Source organism: Bubalus bubalis, chromosome 16 (genome assembly GCF_019923935.1).
Source record: "Bubalus bubalis isolate 160015118507 breed Murrah chromosome 16, NDDB_SH_1, whole genome shotgun sequence".
Taxonomy (NCBI): domain Eukaryota; kingdom Metazoa; phylum Chordata; class Mammalia; order Artiodactyla; family Bovidae; genus Bubalus; species Bubalus bubalis.
Genome location: NC_059172.1, coordinates 81,016,469 through 81,031,527, shown reverse-complemented (window position 1 = coordinate 81,031,527; position 15,059 = coordinate 81,016,469). Strand labels below are relative to the sequence as shown.

Here is a 15,059-nt window from a genome sequence, read left to right as displayed (position 1 = left end):
AGGATGGCTATTATTAAAAAAATGTAAGGTAACAACTGTCATTGAGGATATGGAAAAAAGAAAGCCCTAATGTACTTTTGATGGGGATGTAAATTTGTGCAGCCAGTATGGAAAACAGTATGGAAGTTCCTGAAAATTAAAAATAGAACTACCATATGATCCAGGAATCCCACTTCTGGATATACATCCAAAGGAAAGGAGATCTCCATATTGAAGAAATATCTGCACTCCCACAGCCATTGCATCGGTCACAATAGCCAAGATATGGAAGCAACATAAGTATCCATTGATAGATGAATGAATGAAGAAAATATGACATATATTTTACATTATATTTATGCATTTTTTCAATCACAATAAAGGAGGAAATCCTGCATTTCTGACAACATGGATGAACCTTGAGGACATTATCCTTGTGAACTAAGTAATCAGACAGAAAAAAGACAAAAACTATATGATCTCACTTACATGTGGAATCATTTAGACAAAAAACAAAATTTATGCAGAAACAAAGGTGGTTGCTGGAGGCAGAAGAATTGGGGAAAATGTGAGATATTGGTAACACACTTCTAGTAATAAGATTAGTAGGTTCTGAGGATCTAATACACAGCCTGCTGACTGCTGTATTATGTACTTGAAAGTTGCTAAGAGAATATCTTAAATATTTTCACCACACACTCTCTTTCACAGACACACACACACACACACACACACACACACACACTTGTAATTATGTGAATGATGGATGTGTTAACCTTACTGTGGTAATTATTTCACAATATATACATATCAAATTGTCACATTATATACTTTAAACTTATACAGCATTTTATGTCATCTACTTCTCAATTAAGCTGGAAAAAAAGATAATTCCAGCTGCCTTGTGTAATGCAGACTCTAAGAAGGAAGAAAGAAGCATGGAGAAAGTTAACAGGAAGTTGGGAGATTTAATGGTATCTTGGATTTGGGAGATTATGATGGAAGAAATGAAAAGTAAAATTGCTATATTCTTTCCCATGCCAAGATTCTCTTTTCAGGGCTAATATTTGGAGGTTCTGTATTTTATTTTTATAAGGGATGTCATTCCCTTTTAAAAGCTCATTTTAAATATCATTCTTCTTATTTTATTTTAATACCAGAAGCATTTTGTAGTGGGGTATAGACAATTAACAGGGTTTCCCTGGTGGCTCAGATGGTTAAAAAAATCCACCTTCAATGTGGAAGACCTGGGTTCTACCCCTGGGTTGGAAGATCCCCTGGAGGAGGGCATGGCAACCCACTCCAGTATTCTTGCTGGAGAATCCCCAAGGACAGAGGAGCCTGGTGGGCTACATTCCATGGAGTCACAAAGAGTTGGACACGACTGAGCAACTAAGCACATAGCCATTTAACAATGATGTGGTATTCCAGGTGAATAGCAAAGGGACTCAGCCATTCACATACATATATCCATTCTCCCAAATGCCATTTATAAATAATGGCAAACTTTTGAAATAGCATAAAATAAAGTTGGTTTCTTTTAAATGTCTAATATTCATACTAAGAGAAGATAAATTTATTGATACATTTTATATAGGTCTTAATGAAGTCCTTTAACATTTGTTCCTATTAAAATTTCTGACTGGAATTCTGTAGTGAATAGTGAAGAAGATAGTCTTTAATAAATGGTGAAGAAGACAGTCCTTCCCAAATAGTGAAGAAGATAGTCTTTAATAAATGGTGCTGGGAAAACTAGATATTTAAATGCAAAAGAATGAAATGAGATTCCTATCTTACTCTACTTATAGAACCTCTGTGTGTTTGTGTGTGTCTATGTGTGTGTGTTTGGTCGTGTCCAATTCTTTGTGGCCCCATGGACTGTAGCCCAGCAGGTTGCTCTGCCCGTGGAATTTTCCACGCAGGAATACTGGAGTAGGTTGCCATTTCCTACTCCAGGGGCTCTTCCTGACCTAGGGATCAAACCCACATCTCTTGTGTCTCCTGTATTGGCAGGCAGATTCTTTACCACTTGAGCCACTGTATAGAACCTACAATAGAAGACTCTCCTTTTAGACTCTGTTGCATTTTCCTCCCCCAGGTGTACAATTACCCATGCTAGCTACAATGATGTGAAAAATCACCACAAAGATTTTTACTGAGGAATGGGCTCTGATGGGCCAATCATTCCCAGAAGATGGCTGTGTAATATAGAGCATGCTGTCTCTCTGAGAATTGGTCTTCTAATATTGTAATTAAAATAAAGAGATTATCCTTCATATCCTTTTAGCATTTTAGATAATCCTAAGAGTTCTTTCCACTTCCAAAATTTTAAGATGGTTCCGCTTCTGATTTCCATATGCCGTTGACACAAGTCATTGCTTATTTAGTTAATTACACAATGCTATATATGTCAGCCATTTTTATGCTGATAATTTCCCAGTTTTATATCTCAAGTTCAGGATTTATTTTATATCTCAAGTTCATGAGGTTTATTCTCATATAACAAATGGCTTCCTGAACATGTCTACCTGGATGGTATATCAGTACTACAAATACTTTATGTCCAACATGCCTGATTCATTAACTTTCCCCATCAACTTGCTCCCTTTTCTGTATACTCTCCTCATATTATTTAGGTTGCTGTCTCTTTGATTGTCTTCTACTATACCATTCTAGCAAATAACCATCTGCTTACTTGTCTGCTTATCTAAGTCTACAAGACTCAGCTCAAGTTACCTTCTTATGCAAAATTTTTCTAAGCCCACTTCCTAGGCAAGAAGAATTTCTTACCGCCTGTGGTATCTTGAGTAATATCAGAGCACCTGCCTGAATTTGTTCACCTGTTTATTTGTCTACATTTTGAACTCCTTGAGAGGAATTATAGTTTCTTATTTCCTTGTGATGCTATGCTCAGCTTAGAATATATCACATTAGATGATTAACAAAGATATCATGAATGAGTAAAAATGAAAGTCCTCTGATCTGAGAATTGCTCATATTCCATTTTTTAATCTGAAATATATTCTCACACTAATAGCATCTCCAAGACAGGGAGAAGCCATTGGCCTTCTTGCTTATTTTGACTTGTTTACCAGTTTATGAAGACTCATATAAATGTTTACCTTCGTTTGTTTGCAGCCATCCTTCCATGAGATATCAGTGTTCTTTCCATGTATATTCTGTCTTGCAGAGTGCAGAGACTTTTCTTTTTCCTCTCTTCCTTGAGATTGAGATTAGAATAATGATGCCCAGCCAGTTTTTAATAGATGTTCATTCCAGAACCCCACATTTGCCTTAGTTCCCTCTGGAAAACAAAGTTTCTTCTATGTAGACATTTATATATAAACCAATTTTATCATCAGCAGCTAACAAATACACTTCCAGCTCTTCAAAATGTTAATGAAATTTTTTAGACATGATTCTTAGCACTCGTTCAGTAAGCATACCTGGGTGAATAAGCTGTCAAATTTGAGTGGCTGAATTTTTCTCAGCATCATCTTAAAATACCTCCTACTCCCTGATCAGGCTAGAAGAAATTAACCAAAGTGATTTATTTTAGCAGTGTCAAGAAATCACGTGTGACTTGTGAAAATGATAGAGTCAGCTTTCCTTCCCATTATGTTTATAAAACTTATGGGTACTGGAATAATTAACAGACAAATCAGAAAGAACTTTGCCTGAGAAGAGAAGTTTCTTTCTCTGAGGTTACAAACCCTTTAAGACTTTGAGTCTGCTCTTCACTTTCTTTCCTTGAGTGGGTAGTGCTTTGTCACTCCCACAGCCATTTCCTTCCTCCTGCCAGTCTTCCTGACATTTCTTGATAGAGTCAGGAATAGCATTTTATCAGTTAATTCATCTTTAAAAGGTCACAGATTATCATAGACTAGCTTGACAGAAATGAACATATTACAGAATGTAGTTGAAACCAAGTAAACATTAACACTGATAATAATTATTATTAATCTTTATTAGGTTCTAGTTATAATTACATCATTAATGCAGTCAATCCTCAAAATGGCCCTGTAATTTAACCATCTGATGTCAGCCTTTTACAGGGTTTCCCAGGCGGCTCAGTGGTAAAGAATACACCTGCCAGTGCAGGAGACGTGAGTTTGATCTCTGGGTTAGGAAGATCCCCTGGAGGAGGAAATGGCAACCCACTCTAGTATTCCTGCCTGAAGAATCCCCATGGACAGAGGAGCCTGGCGAGTTGCAGTCCACGGGATCACAAAGAGTCGCACATGACTGAGCGTAGCACAGCACGTCACAATGTAAAAGCACATTCCTTTTGCAGAGAGGAAAAGAAGGATTGGAGAGGAGAGGCCACATGGCCAATGGATGACTGGGTTAAAATTTGAACTCCTGTCCTCACATTTTTTTCATTTCACCAGTGTTTATAAGAATATGTGAATGCAATTGTCCATGTCTTGAATGACAAGGGCTCTTGAGGAGAGGTGCTTAAGGCAGATGGTGATCTGTTCAGCAGGCGTGTAGCCTGTATTCCTGTTGTCACATAGTTGGAAGCAGATTCAGATGGCTGAGATGAAACTGTGCATGTAATGAGTTGAACAGGGGTTTGCCTGACTCGCATGGATGTTTCTTTGCCTTCTAGGAAGATTTCCAACCTGCAGCAGCCTCAGAGACCAATTGGGAATCAGTCACAAGCTCTATCTCAGTAAGTAATTTATGTTTCTGTTCCTGCAAAAACAACTGATGGAATAGTAGCTAAGGTCAATCCTGGGATGACTTCAGCTGCATGCAGGATCTATGGCTTGATCCAAAGCCAGATCTCAAGCATGATGTGTTCTTCCATTCCTTTTATGTTACAGTGGGCTATGTCAGATGCCCTTTTGCCTTCTCTTTCAGAAAGGTTTCCAGGAAATGTCAGTACCCATTGTAGGAACACGGGAGGCGATGACTTAAGTATTTATGAGTTTCAAAGCAGAACATTCCAACTAAAAGTCTGTATAAAATATATGAAACAGGTCCAGGGCCCAAGCTCAAGTGGGGAATTTTGAAATAGTTTTTTGAATATTCCAGGGGAAGCTGTTAACCTTTGCATTTTCAATGGTCTTTTCATATGTGAAAAAGCCCCAGTGTTAATCGCAAGATAAAACTTAAGTGCAAGCCAGACTTGTGTTCTGTGTGTCTTAGAAATAAAACACAACTCACCCCGAAACTTAAAATGGTTCGTGCTCCATTTGTTTTCCTCCAAATCTAGTCATTTCTCAGTATTCTGTCTACTTATCTACTTTGTACAGAAAGAGCAGGTTTTGTTTTCACCAATCCTGTGGGTAGCACTTGTGTAGCAATAAACTAAAATATGATAAATGCAGTTGTTCATTATAAGATGAAGAGCATGGAGAAAACTTGGCTATGGTTCTAAAGTATGTTAGTGTGGCTGAGTCAACATTGATTTTTTTTTTTTTTTTTTTTTTTTTGCCCCTGAAGTGACAGTCAATCTTTTGTTCTTGGGGGGAGTTTTAAAAACTATCCTGAGATGCCAGGATTTCCTCTTCTATAGACTCTGTGACTCTTTAATTTACCAAGTGTAGCTGCTGGACTAGAATATGATCTGATGGAGATCAGTGTGGTCTATAATGGTGATTTTACAGAAACTTTGTTCATCTCTGACACTTGGCAATGCATGCTCTGAAATTAGCTGGGTATAGGCAATTATTGTCAGGTAGGAGACAATTAAAATAATGCAGGGGTACTGGGGAGCTAAGAGGCTAGGCAGGAGGTGTGGGCAGTTAGCGCCTGACTGACAATTTAAGGTACATGCCAGCGGCAGCTTTTCCACCAGGACCGAGAGTTCTGTTCCATCAGGAGATCCTCTGGCTGCTCAAGTATCTTATGCATGATCGCTCAGGGTTGTCTCATCAGTCCTTGCCCCAAGGGCAGAAATTAATAAGCTTGAAGTCCCCCCCTAATTCGGGATAGCCCAGGTCCTCTGAAACAGAAGGATTGTCCCATCCATTTGGTACATCTGTGCAAGCTCAGCCTTATGTCTGAATCCACTAGAAACTCTTCTAGATTGAGTTCTAAGTCCAGGTTCTGCTGAGTCCTCTTGGAAGACGAGGGAGACCTCACTTCTTTTTTCAGCATTCTGATTTTCAAGAACCTTCTGAAGCAGGAGCAAGAGCCCTTGGATCTCCCATTAACTTCTATGTAAACCATTATTTGCTTCTGTTGAGACTGGTTTACAGTTTTCAGAATACTTTTTAAAACAAATGTTTATCATTTTAAAGTAATTCACTCAGCTTTTGGTTTGATTTTTATGAACATATAACAGAATCTGAATGAGATCAAATTTATAAGGCCATTGAAAGAAGTACAATCAACTAGTATTTCCCTCAAAAATAGTTTTGAAATAATTGCCTCAGAAACAAAAATGTTCTCCTTTGTTGATTAAGTCACCTAGTTGGTCATAAATATTTTCTTAACCATTACTAATGTGTTAGTCGCTCAGTCATGTCTGAGTCTTTGTGATCCCATGGACTGTAGCCCACCAGGCTCCCCTGTCCATGGAATTCCCCAGGCAACAATACTGGAGCATGTAGCCATTCTCTTCTCCAGTGGATCTTCCCCACCCAGGGATCGAACTCAGGTCTCCTGCATTGCAGATTCTTTACCATCTGAGCCACCAGAGAATCCCCAACCATCATTAGTATTTCAAGTCAAAACTTGAAAAAAGCAGCAAAACTCATACATAAGTTCTCTTTTACATTGTACCTATAGTTTGTATTTGCTCTTCAAACTAATATTAGAAGAGCTTAGATTCCGTCCTCATCCTCAGGGACTAAGAGCACCTCCACAGCTTTCTCTTGGAGAGACATCTGAATACACCATACACCTTAGGTACTGTTAAGATGAAGCCCAGGAAGCTCCTTGCCAGGAGGTCCCCAGAATCATTTAGGTAGCTTTGCTTGTGGTGGAATAGCTTGATTGATGTACCTCCTTTTGTCTCAAAAAAAGGGGAAAATGTAATTTCAAAGCTTTCATATGGTGTCATGCACCTAACTTTGGCCGGTTAACTTTGATTTTGTGGCTCTTAGACCACCTTATTGTGATACAAAGCTAATTGTAAATCATGTGGTCAGTAAGAGCCAAGTAGACTGTAGATCCAGACAATACAAAGTTGAGTGGGAATTTGGACTTGTGTTACTGAATCATAAATTTAGCTGCCTTAAGCATAGGGTACCAAGAGGGTTGTGAAAGACAGAAGTAATGTGCCTTAATCAGGGTTCAGCTTCTATGAGCCATGCACACACATACACAAACACAAACACAAATACACTCCTAGATTAAATAACTGGACTGGTACCTTCACCAATCTATCTCATGTCTCTCACTTTACACTCCAAACCCCATCTGCCACTTACTCCCTTTCCATACAGGGTGTATTTAAATTACAACAAATTATACCATTAGTAGGTATTTATGCTCTTATAAAACCTCTTAACAATATTGCATAGGAATATTGCATAGGACAATATTGCATAGGAACCTGGCATGTTAGGTCCATGAATCAAGGTAAATTGGAAGTGGTCAAACAGGAACAAAGTGAACATCAACATTTAGGAAGCAGTGAACTAAAATGGACTGGAATGGATTAATTTAACTCAGATGACCATTATGTCTACTACTGTGGGCAAGAATCCCTTAGAAGAAATGGAGTAGCCCTCATAGTCAACAGGAGTCTGAAATGCAGTACTTGGATGCAATCTCAAAAATGACAGAATGACCTCTATTGGTTTCCAAGGCAAACCATTCAGTATCACAGTAATCCAAGTCTATGCCCCAAACAGTAAGGCTGAAAAAGCTGACGTTGACTGGTTCTATGAAGACCTACAAGACCTTCTAGAACTAACACCCAAAAAAGATGTCCTTTTCATGATAGGGGACTGGAATGCAAATGTAGGTAGTCAAGAGATATCTGGAGTAACAGACAAATTTAGCCTTAGAGTAAAAAATGAAGCAGGACAAAGGCTAATAGAGTTTTGCCAAGAGAACTCACTGATAATATCAAGCACCCTTTCCAACACAAGAGGAAACTGTACACATGGACATCACCAGATGGTCAACACCAAAATCAGACTGATTATATTCTTTGCAGCAAAAAATGGAGAAGCTCTCTACAGTCAGCAAAAACATGACCAGGAGCTGACTATGGCACAGATCATGAATTCCTTATTGTCAAATACAGACTTAAATTGAAGAAAGTAGGGAAAACCACTAGAACATTCAGGGATGACCTAAGTCAAATCCCTTATGATTATAAAGTAGAAGTGACAAACAGATTCAAGGGATTTGATCTGATAGACATACTGTCTGAAGAACTATGGACAGAGGTTTGTGACATTGTACAGGAGGCAGGGATCAAGACCATCCCCAAGAAAAAGAAATGCAAAAAGGCAACATGGTTGTCTGAGGAGGCCTTACAAATAGCTGGGAAACAAACAGAAGCTAAAGGCAAAGGAGAAAAGGAAAGATATACCCACTTGAATGCAGAGTTCCAAAGAATAGCAAGGAGAAATAAGAAAGCCTTCCCCAGTGAACAATGCAAAGAAATTGAGGCTAACAATAAAATGGGAAAGATTAGAGATCTCTTCAAGAAAACTAGAGATACAAAGGGAATATTTCATGCAAAGATGGGCACAATAAAGGACAGAAATGGTATGAACCTAACAGAATCAGAAGATATTAAGAAGAGGTGGCAAGATTACAAAGAAGATCTTCATGACCCAGATAATCATGATGGTGTGATCCCTCATCTAGAGCCAGACATCCTGGAATGTGAAGTCAAGTGGGCCTTAGGAAGCATCACTACAAACAAAGCTAGTGGCAGTGATGGAATTCCAGCTGAGCTATTTCAAATCCTAAAGGATGATGCTGTGAAAGTGCTGCACTCAATATGCCAGCAAATTTGGAAAACTCAGCAATGGCTACAGGACTGGAAAAGGTCAGTTTTCAATCTAATCCCATAGAAAGGCAATCCCAAAGAATGCTCAAACTACCACACAATTTCACTCATCTCACATGCTAGCAAAGTAATGCTCAAATTCTCCAAGCCAGGCTTCAGCAATATGTAAACCGTGATCTTTCAAATGTTCCAGATGGGTTTAGAAAAGGCAGAGGAACCAGAGATCAAATTGCCAACATCCATTGGATCATCAAAAAGCAAGAGAGTTTCAAAATGACATCTACTTCTGCTTTATTGACTATGCCAAAGCCTTTGGCTGTGTGCATCACAATAAACTGTGGAAAATTCTGAAAGAGATGGGAATACCAGACTACCTTATCTGCCTCTTGAGAAATCTGTATGCAGGCCAAGAAGCAACAGTTACAACTGGACATGGAACAACAGCCCGGTTTCAAATTGGGAAAGGAGTATGTCAAAGCTGTATATTGTCACCCTTCTTATTTAACTTAAATGCAGAGTACATCATGAGAAATGCTGGGCTGGATGAAGCACAAGCTGGAATCAAGACTGCCACGAGAAATGTCAATAATCTCAGATATGCAGATGACACCACCCTTATGGCAGAAAGCGAAGAAGAACTAAAGAGCCTCCTGGTGAAAGTGAAAGAGGAGAGTGAAAAAGTTGGCTTAAAACTCAACATTCAGAAAACTAAGATCATGATGTCTAGTCCCATCACTTCATGGCAAATAGATGGGGAAACAATGGAAACAGTGACAGACTTTATTTTGCAGAGCTCCAAAATCACTGCACATGATGACTGCAGCCATGAGATTAAAAGACACTTGCTCCTTGGAAGAAAAGCTATGACAAACCTAGATAGCATATTAAAAAGCAGAGACATTACTTTGTCAACAAATGTCCATCTAGTCAAAGCTATAGTTTTCCCAGTAGTCATGTATGGATGTGAGAGTTAGGCTATAAAGAAAGATCAGCGCCGAAGAATTGATGCTTTTGAATTGTGATGTTGGAGAAGACTCTTTAGAGTTTCTTGGACTTCAAGGAGATCCAACCAGTCCATCCTAAAGGAAATCAGTCCTGAATAGTCATTGGAAGGACTGATGCTGAAGCTGAAATTCCAATAGTTGGCTACCTGATGCGAAGAACTAACTGATTGGAAAAGACCCTGATGCTGGGAAAGATTGAAGGTGGGATGAGCCGGAGTGACAGAAGACGAAATGGTTGGATGGCATCACCAACTCAATGGACTGAGTATGAGTAAGCTCCGGAAGTTGGTGATAGACAGAGAGGCCTGGCATGCTGCAGTCCATGGGGTTGCAAAGAATCGGACATGACTGAGCAACTGAACTAAACTCAAAACCTCATAATTTTCCCCAAGAGTAAGTATCACTTGGGAATCTTTGCATCTTGATTTTTTAAAAAGCATTCACCTGAAAGTCGGAAAATAACTGTGGGCTTTGCTGTCTGGGACTCTATAATGCATATGCATATTATTTCTCTTTAGGAATACAGCTAAGTTTCAGAAATGTGAGTTTTCATTAATTTTTATTTTCCTATAGAGATATGAGATACTTGCCCTTGGGGGATATTATTTGTTTAGCAGTTTCTTTAAAGACATTTAGAAAACATTGGAGACTATGCTTTCCATTCCCATGTTAATGGGTCATGAATTTTTACAGAGATGTTTGACTCATGGCTCATTTACCTCAAGATTGTACAAGTGTTAGTGAAGTAAGTGCTTAGAAATTTATATGGGAATATATTCCATGGCAAAATGCATAATCCCTTCCAGACTTTCTATAATGTTGCATTCCCCACTTAAAGAGTATTCCTGAGAATGTTTTAATGGCAACAGGGATCCCTAGCAACTATAGCATTGAAAGTGCATACACACACACAAAATGCATATACACACACGTACACACCCAAGTGAATCTTCCAGTCTTAAGTCAAGGGAGCCAGTTTCATGGCTTATTATTCTTGTTGACAATGAGATGCTTAAAGTACCAAATTTTATCAAGATATTTCCAGAGTAAATTTAAACACTGCTCACATCTATTGTGGTAGGTGAGCTATAAAGAGGGGGCATTGAGGCTAAGCAAGGGAGATGAAATGGATTACTCACAGTTTGCATGGAAGATGAAAGGAGTTCATAATTTACCTATTACCATTATTTGTTGATATGGATATGATGATTTGGGACTTTGAACCAAGAAATTTAATGACTTATTTTGATATTTCCATCTATCTGATATCATTTTTAATGATTACAGTTCAGATGAGCTGGGTATTTTATGATCTTCCTGTTTTTGATTTGCAGTAAAGCAAATGACTATGATTTACCAAGCAATTATTTAGGAATATGGCAAGACTATGGCATAGGGGCTCAGCATGATATTTATATACGTGATGTCTTATAATCAGAAGTCTGTGTTCCTTCCATAAGGTTGTGTGACTTGTATTTCATAGCAATACACTTTTTCTGAGTACACTGAGCTGTATGTCACTCTTAGGGGGTATCCTATCACTCTCCATCAGTAACGGACCCCACTCTCACTGCGGATGCTCTGGACAAAACGATTGCAGAATTTGATACTGTGGAAGAGCTGCTCAAGCACTTCAATCCAGAATCATGGCAAGAAGATCTTGAGAATCTGTATTTGGATACCCCTCATCATCGAGGCAGATCGTATCATGACAGGAAGTCCAAAGGTAAGAAACAGATACAGTTCTTCATAAGCAGATACAAGTACTAATAGTAACAAGTAAGAATTGGCAATGCAATATATTTAATACACTTAAATCAGATGAGTATTGTTAGCCCATTATTATATATCTTTTCACAGAACTTTCAAATGATATTCTGTGTTTTGCCCAAACTGTGTTGTTTGTATGGGACTAAGAAAGACTTGAGTCAGTCAAAGTTTGGAGCTAGAAAAGACCTTATAAAATCATCTGGTTCAACTTTGTGCTTCTTGGCAAACAAGGTATTTTTAGCCCCACCATAAACAGTAGAGGTGACCAAAGTCAGGGGAGCTGGATAACTCTTCAATGGCTGCATGGCAATGGAGAGGAAAGGAGAATCATGGTCTCTTGCCTCCAATGGCAGTGTGTGTGTGACAGTCCTCTGTGTCTCTCTGATGGATGTGAGTGTTGAATTAGCCCAGGACTCAGTCAGTGTTCGCAGGAGAGGCTCCTGGTAAAGCAGTGGTCAAAACTCTGGAAGATTCCAACTCTACTCATTCAGTGTCCATTCCAAAAAAATTTCATAAGGTCCTACCATAGGCTTGGCATCCTTGGTAGTTCATAGGATGTAAAGGTCCCAAGAAAGAAACAAAGATCTGGGATATTTTGCACAAGTGTGAGGGTACACATTCATCTGGAAGGTTCAGAAAAACACAGTGAAGGGAGGAGAAAAGAATATTCAGCAGAGTTAAAACATCAAGAGTTAAAACCATAGTACTTAAGCTATTAAAAAATAGGATGCTGCATCTGGGTAATATGTTTTCAGGATGTGAGTGTTTATTTGAATGTTTAACTCAAATTAGTAGAAAAATAGTTTGTAATTACCTCTTATTGAATAAAAGTATAATTTCTAGTCTGTTATGTTCTTGCTTCATTTGATAAGATTTGTTATTATTAACGTTTTTGGAAGTCTTATAAGGCTGACTTGCATCACAGATGTAAAGGTGTAAAGAAACAGTACACCCTGTTTCTTTATAGTAACAGAGGTCCTTTTAAAGAGAAGGGATAGGTTGCCCACTCCAGAATTATTGGGCTTCCCTGGTGGCTCAGATGGTAAAGAATCCACCTACAGTGTGGGAGACCTGGATTCAATCCCTGGGTTGGGAAGATCCCCTGGAGAAGAGAAAGGCTACCTACTCCAGTATTCTGTCCTGGAAAATTCCATGTACAGAGGAGCCTAGCAAGCCACAATCCATGGGGTTGCAAAGAGTGGGACACAACTGAGCGACTTTCACTTTCAGGAATTGTGAACCTGGGCCCTTTTACAGATAATGTTTGTGTTGGTGAGGATTCATGTAGGCTGAAGCAACTAATTAGTTAACTCCTGCCTAAATCTGCTACTTATGGCTTAGGTCATAATCTTATATACTTAAATTGCACAGCTAAGTGGGGACAACAGAGTCACTGGTGGCCCTGATGTTATGGAGACACGGCGCATGCCTGTGTGAGTGCTAAGTCACTTTAGTCGTGTCCGACTCTTTGCGACACTATGGGCTGTAGCCCACCAGCCTCCTCTGTCCATGGGATTCTCCGGACAAGAATACTGCAGTAAGTTGCCATTTCCTTCTCCAGGGGATCTTCCCGACCCAGGGATGGAACCCAAGTCTCTTGCATCTCCTCCATTCGCAGGCAGGTTCTTTACCACTAGCACCGCCTAGGATGTCACATGCAGGACAGTGTAACTCTCAAATCAAATTTCCTCAGTGCTCACTTTGTATCCAACACAAAAAAGAAAATGCTTTTTTATAAGGCATTGCTGTTTTTGGATCTCTGTTAGGTCAACTTGAAAGAAAATAAAATATTCATGATGCTTTGAGAACCCCAGAAAAAAAATATTAAAATGGCATTGGGCAAAGAAATGATAAAACTTGACTATATCTTCAAGTATCTTCACCATGACAGCTATTTGAGAGTCAGCCCTACTTGACACCTATTCTTTTGAAATACTAAAATTTAAAAATCACCTAAATTCATTACTTATTTTTCCCCAGATAGTATGTTGAGTTAGAGGCAAGTCATCTTGGTTCAAATCCTAACCCTGCCACTTACAAGTTTTGTGATTATTTTCATCTAATCATTGTTGTTCCTGAGCCTCAGTTTCCTCATTGGCAATGTGGGTATGATAATACCTACTTTCAGGAATTGTTAGAAGTGCCATCCAAAGCACCTGACATATAGTACTTGCTCAAGAGATGTTAGCCAGCTGTAGTTACTGAGATTTCTGAAATGACTGCTTCACTTCCTTGATGGAGCCTTTATTGTCCCTTGTTTTCTCTCTGTGAAGCCCACCGCTCCAGACTTCTCAAGTTGGGAGTACATGAGATGCTACAGCATTTATTTGTCCAACTACTGCATTGCTGTTGCATCTCTGTATTTTCTCTAAGAGGGCTTCCCTGGTGACTCAGATGGTAAAAAAAAAAAAAAAAAAAAATCTGTCTGCAATGCAGGAGACCTGGTTTGATCCCTCAGTTGGGAAGGTTCCCTGGAGAAGGGAATGTCAACCTATGCCAGTATTCTTGCCTGGAGAATCCCATGGACAGAGGAGCCTGGCAGGCTATAGTCCATGGGGTCACAAAGACTTAGATATGACTGAGCAGTGTGAGATCCTAGGACCTAAGTGTTTCAACTGTGGCTGAATGTTAAGTCACCTGAGGAGTTTTAACAAAATACAGGTGCCTAGTGCGGTCCCAGTCACACGGACTCAGAAACTCTGAGGGTGATCCTGGGGCATTGACATTATTTTATGGCTCCTAGGAGATTGAGTAGATCCCCTCTGGCATAGAGTCGGACATAACTGAGCGACTTTCACTTTCAGGAGATTGAGACAGATCCTCAGAGGCACTCAGGGTTGAGGGATTGTTCATCTTCTATCTTCAGTAAGTTGATACAAATAGAAAGCATCACTACGAACAAAGCTAGTGGAGGTGATGGAATTCCAGTTGAGCTATTCCAAATCCTGAAAGATGATGCTGTGAAAGTGCTGCACTCAATATGCCAGCAAATTTGAAAACTCAGCAGTGGCCACAGGACAGGAAAATGTCAGTTTTCATTCCAATCCCAAAGAAAGGCAATGCCAAAGAATGCTCAAACTACCGCACAATTGCACTCATCTCACACGCTAGTAAAGTAATGCTCAAAATTCTCCAAGCCAGGCTTCAGCAATATGTGAACCATGAACTTCCTGATGTTCAAGCTGGTTTTAGAAAAGGCAGAGGAACCAGAGATCAAATTGCCAACATCTGCTGGATCATCGAAAAAGCAAGAGAGTTCCAGAAAAACATCTATTTCTGCTTTATTGACTATGCCAAAGCCTTTGTGTGGGTCACAATAAACTGTGGAAAATTCTTCAAGAGATGGGAATACCAGACCACCTGATCTGCCTCTTGAGAAA

General features: G+C 39.3%; 1 protein-coding gene across 2 annotated transcripts in view; it reads left to right on the top strand.

The window, feature by feature from the left end:
• The window catches only part of PDGFD (platelet derived growth factor D), a 282,712-nt gene that overhangs the window by 237,671 nt on the left and 29,982 nt on the right, over window positions 1-15,059 (top strand). For both annotated transcript variants that reach the window (XM_025267026.3, XM_025267024.3), the window contains exons 4-5: window positions 4,592-4,654; window positions 11,437-11,635. In XM_025267026.3, the coding sequence (XP_025122811.1) occupies window positions 4,592-4,654; window positions 11,437-11,635 (262 nt within the window). The remainder of the gene's footprint in view (window positions 1-4,591; window positions 4,655-11,436; window positions 11,636-15,059) is intronic.